We start from the raw sequence: 5,282 nt of genomic DNA, 5'->3' as shown, positions 1-5,282 counted from the left end.
TATAATTATATCTTGTTCTTTTAGGGGGAGGTGGCGGTGAGGTGTGGGAGGTGTGGTGTGGGAGGTGTGGAGGTGTGTGTGAGGTGTGGAGGTGTATGGGTGTAGGACTGTAGAGGTGTGGAGGTGTGGAGGTGTGGGTGGGAGGTGGGAGGTGTGGCGGTGGGAGGGGTGTGGGAGGTGGGAGGGAGGTGTGGGAGGTGGGAGGGGGGAGGGTGGTGGTGAGGTGTGGAGGTGGGGGTGGTGGGTGTGGAGGTGTGGTGGGAGGTGTGGAGGTGTGGCGGTGGGAGGTGGAGGTGGAGGGAGGTGTGGCGGTGTGGAGGTGTGGCGGTGTAGACTGTAGAGGTGTGTGGTGGCGGTGTGGCGGTGAGGTGTGGAGGTGTGGCGGTGAGGTGGCGGCGGGGTTTTTAGGGGTGTGGAGGTGGAGGTGGGGTGTGGAGGTGTGGCGGTGAGGTGGAGTGGCGGTGAGGTGGAGGTGGCGGTGAGGTGTGGTGAGGTGTGGAGGTGTGGCGGTGAGGTGGTGTGGCGGTAGACTGTAGATGTGTGGCGGTGTGGCGGTGTAGACTGTAGATGTGTGTAGGTGTGGAGGTGAGGTGGGGATTATTTAGGGAATTTTTTCATTGGTGTAGTGGTGTACAGATATGGCGGGAATTATTTAGGGAATTTGTTATTATTACCCTCAAAATACCTCCCTTGTTGTGTTTGGATTTACATTACAATAAAAAAACTGTACAAATATCCACATTGTGTTTTATATCTTGTTAAATACATTATATTTTAGGTAAAGAGGATGACTAATTAAGTGGCATCGTAAAATATCAGATTAACTCTCATGATTGACCTGATGATCATATTATTTAAGTTTCTCTTCATCGTAATTGGTTAAAAAAAAGAGAGAGAATTTATCGACTTATGGTAGAGTTTCAGGGCGATTTTGACACCATTTTGTCTACCATCTTTTAGTTGTCTTAGTATATAGGAGTTAGTTATTGTATTCCGGGATAAATTGATGTATCAAATGACTCTATACGGTAAATTTTCCTCGTAAGTAATAATGTAAGAACTTATCACTCTGGTTCATTTCAACTAAAAACAAACCAAATATCATTCAACATGGCATCCAATCTGTACTGAGACTATACTTAAAGTAGATGGCTTCTCTTATCTCACAGAGCTAAAGGAAGGACTTACGAACCGTTGAGAGTTTGATCTGGAATTGTGTTGATAACCCATCACTCCTGGTAGCTGTCCCTGTGTTATAATTATCAGATTCCTGCAGCAGCCGCCCACAGCCTGTCCGTCTGCCTATGCCTTTGTGAGTCGGCTGTTGCTGTGGGAGTCTGTTGATGGGAGTCTGTTGATGTGGGAGGCTACGGGAGTCTGTTGATGTGGGAGGCTCTGCTGTGGGAGTCTGTTGATGGGAGTCTGTTGCTGTGGGAGTCTGTTGATGTGGGAGTCTGTTGATGTGGGAGTCTGTTGATGTGGGAGTCTGTTGCTGGGAGGCTGTTGATGTGGGAGTTTGTTGGTGGGAGTCTGTTGCTGTGGGAGGCTGTTGATGTGGGAGTCTGTTGATGTGGGAGGCTATTGCTGTGGGAGTTTGTTGATGTGGAGGCTGTTGCTGTGGGAGTCTGTTGATGTGGGAGCCTGTTGCTGTGGGAGTCTGTTGCTGTGGGAGTCTGCTGCTGTGGAGGCTGTTGCTGTGGGAGTCTGTTGATGGGAGTCTGTTGCTGTGGAGTCTGTTGATGGGAGTCTGTTCCTGTGGAGGCTGCTGCTGTGGGAGTCTGTTGCTGTGGGAGGCTGTTGTGGGCGTCTGTTGATGTGGAGTCTGTTGATGTGGGAGGCTCTTGCTGGGGAGTCTGTTGATGTGGGAGTCTGTTGATGTGGGAGGCTCTTGCTGTTTGAGTCTGTTGATGTGGGAGTCTGTTGATGTGGGAGTCTGTTGATGTGGGAGTCTGTTGATGTGGGAGTCTGTTGCTGTGGGAGGCTGTTGATGTGGGAGTCTGTTGATGTGGGAGGTTGTTGGGAGTCTGTTGATGTGGGAGTCTGTTGCTGTGGGAGGCTGTTGATGTGGGAGTCTGTTGCTGTGGGAGGCTATTGCTGTGGAGTCTGTTGATGTGGGAGGCTGTTGCTGTGGGAGTCTGTTGATGTGGGAGTCTGTTGCTGTGGGAGTCTGTTGCTGTGGGGTCTGTTGATGTGGGCTACGGGGGAGTCTGTTGATGTGGGAGGCTGTTGCTGTGGGGAGGCTGTTGCTGTGGGAGTCTGTTGATGTGGGAGTCTGTTGATGTGGAGTCTGTTGATGGGAGGCTGCTGCTGTGGAGGCTGTTGCTGGAGTCTGTTGATGGGACCACGAGTCTGCTGCTGTGGGAGTCTGTTGATGTGGGAGTCTGTTGATGTGGGAGGCTGCTGCTGTGGGAGTCTGTTGCTGTGGGAGTCTGCTGGGAGTCTGTTGATGTGAGGCTGCTGCCAGGAGGTCACCCCCGTCCAGGTCACCCCCGTCACAACCCCTGTCACAGGTCACCCCCGTCACATCACCCCGTCACAATCACCCTGTCACAGATCACCCCGTCACAGGTCTCCTGTACAGATCACCCCTTCACAGGTCACCCCTGTCACAGGTCACCCCTGTCACAGGTCACCCCTGTCACAGATCACCCCTGTCACAGATCATCCCCGTCACAGATCACCTCCGTCACAGATCATCCCTGTCACAGATCACCCCACAGGTCACCCCGTCACAGATCACCCCGTCACAGATCACCCCACAGATCACCCCGTCAGGCCACCCTGTCACAGGTCACCCCGTCACAGGTCACCTGTCACAATCACCCCGTCAAGGTCACCCCCACCCCGTCACAGATCACCCCCGTCACAGATCACCCTGTCAAGAGTCACCTCCGTCAGAGTCACCCCTGTCACAGGTCACCCCCGTCACAGGTCTTCCCCCATTACAACATATAACCCTCCACTACATCACTACCTTCACCTTATCCTCACCAAACTTATAATACTAATAATTATCTTTATAAATGTGGAGATCTGAAGCTCCTGCGGTGTTATAATTTATTCCAATATTTTTTTCAATGTTCCTATTTTGTTCCGTTGTTGGTTTTTCTCCATTATTTGTTTTCCAATATTTGAAATAATTAATTTGATTGGTTTTTATTATATCACTCCATTTCAATATTAGTTATCATACATGGTATTTTAAGTAAGGTTTAATATATACATTGTATTAAATATATTGCCATGTATGTCGTATGAAGTTTATATTGGATTACTCACTTCGTTCAACAAACTCTTCTGAAAGGTAATAATATAAATAATGACCAATGATAAGCTATTGTGAGCACCTGAGCGTTCTTGACCTGTGTTTTGTTGTGACCCCCAAAGTGAAATATTATTCCTACCCTCACCGAAGTGTAAATGGCGTATGGAAGTATAAACTGTGCTTACGAGTACCTTCTCCCCCCTCCCCTCCCTTCTCCCCTTCCCCTCCCCTGCCTCTTCCTCCCCCTCCTCCTACCCCTCCTCATCCCAATTCCCACGATGTTTTACAACCATGATTGTCAGATTCTGTCTGTACTGCACTGTGCTGCCGTCAGATGAAAGGTGAACGGTCTCTCTCTCTCTCTCTCTCTCTCTCTCTCTCTCTCCACCTCACTTCTACCATTCTCCACCTCCCTCTCTCTCTCTCCACCTCTCTCTCTCCTCTCTACCTTTCCTCTATCTTTATTACCTCACTCTCCTCCTCCTTCTTCACTCTGCCCCGTTTTTGTTCCTGTATTTCATTTCGTCGTTATTAAGTTTGATTTGATTTATTGAGCTTGAGGTTTATTGTCCTTCACCATCAGTGAGGCGGCATGTTTTTTGATAATTTATATCTCTCTCGTCGGATATTTCATTATTTGCCTACATATCAAAGCACACACACACACACACACACACACACATACATATAAAGCAATATACACACAGACCAGTCGTATGCATGTGTGTGTTGTGTGTGTGTATGTGTATGTGTGTGTGTGTATGTATGCATGTATGTATGACCGACCATTTAACCACATTAGTCGGTTCCTTTCCACTCCATAAAAATCACAATCCCACGACGACAATAATTCATGTAATACAAAACTCTATGGTCGATGAAATACCAAAAAAAAAAAACAAGTTATAAAAACGATATCGTATTTTTTTTTGTTTTTGTTTTACAGGAAGTTTGTGTGGTTATATCTCGTGTCAGGGTCATTAGGGTCGACAACTCACCAGACTCATGCACCAGAACGACCATAATGGATCATTTAGGTAAAATACTTGTCGTCAACGTTTGTTTACGTATCATTTGTTTTGGTAGCGAGGTATAAGGTGAGGTGTGTGTGTGTGTGTGTGTGTGTGTGTGTGTGTGTGTGTGTGTGTGTGTGTGTGTGTGTGTGTGTGTGTGTGTGTGTGTGTGTGTGTGTGTGTGTGCTGATGTGTAGGCAAATATTGAAATATCCGACGGAGAGAGAGAGAAAAAGAAGAGATACGGTGGAAGGTAAGGATAAAGTGAAATGGAAGTGATGACAAACGAAGGGGAGGGGAGAGGGAGGAGTTAGTGAAGCAAGAAAAGAGAGGGAAGGTGGTGAAGGAGAGAGAGAGGGAGGAAGGGTGAAAGAGAGAGCAGATCTTTCGTGGTTATGTACAAGTTATGTCAATCTTCTCGCAACTTCCCTTTAGCAATGGTAGGGAATGTTGCGGTGGCTGGCTGGTTACAACACTAATCCTCCCTACCTAGAGTTCTGGTTCACGCTCGCGGTCCCCCCAAGTCGATCCAGCTGTTATTGGATAACTAACCTAATAAATGGATAAGTGTCAGACATACTGAAGGCCTCGTAGCCAGACTGTCCTGAATGGGTCGTCAGGGCTGCAGGAAACATTACTACGGGTTGAGGAACATAGCGGGAGAGAGAGAAAAAAAAAGTCGGAAAAAAAAGTAAAAATATAAATTATGTAATAAAAACTACATGTGACTAGAAAAATACACATTGTCATAATTTTTTTTTTTTAGCAGTCAAGCCTGAAAGTTTTAACATATAATGAGCTTCAAAAAATGTTTAAATCTTGTATTGCTTCTCGGTGATTTATCCATATTACCCATGTCATTCACGTGTCACCACCACCACTCATGTCACCCACCTATCACCATCACCTAAGTCACCCACCTATCACCATCACCACCCATATCACTCACCTATCACCATCACCTAAGTCACCCACCTATCACCATCTACCGATACCCACCTATC

At 47.3% G+C, this 5,282-nt stretch overlaps 1 protein-coding gene across 1 annotated transcript; it reads right to left on the bottom strand.

Moving 5' to 3' along the window:
• Positions 1–1,171: 1,171 nt before the first annotated feature.
• Positions 1,172–4,913, bottom strand: LOC121867830 (extensin-like). The gene is made up of 2 exons (XM_042367950.1): positions 4,831–4,913; positions 1,172–2,501 (listed from the first exon to the last, which is right to left on the bottom strand). The coding sequence occupies exons 1-2, from the start codon at positions 4,911–4,913 to the stop codon at positions 1,172–1,174; spliced, it is 1,413 nt and encodes a 470-aa protein (XP_042223884.1).
• Between the last annotated feature and the right edge of the window lie 369 nt (positions 4,914–5,282).

This window comes from Homarus americanus, unplaced genomic scaffold (genome assembly GCF_018991925.1).
Source record: "Homarus americanus isolate GMGI-L3 unplaced genomic scaffold, GMGI_Hamer_2.0 scaffold45058, whole genome shotgun sequence".
Classification (NCBI taxonomy): domain Eukaryota; kingdom Metazoa; phylum Arthropoda; class Malacostraca; order Decapoda; family Nephropidae; genus Homarus; species Homarus americanus.
This window is presented reverse-complemented; position numbering and strand designations above follow the sequence as displayed.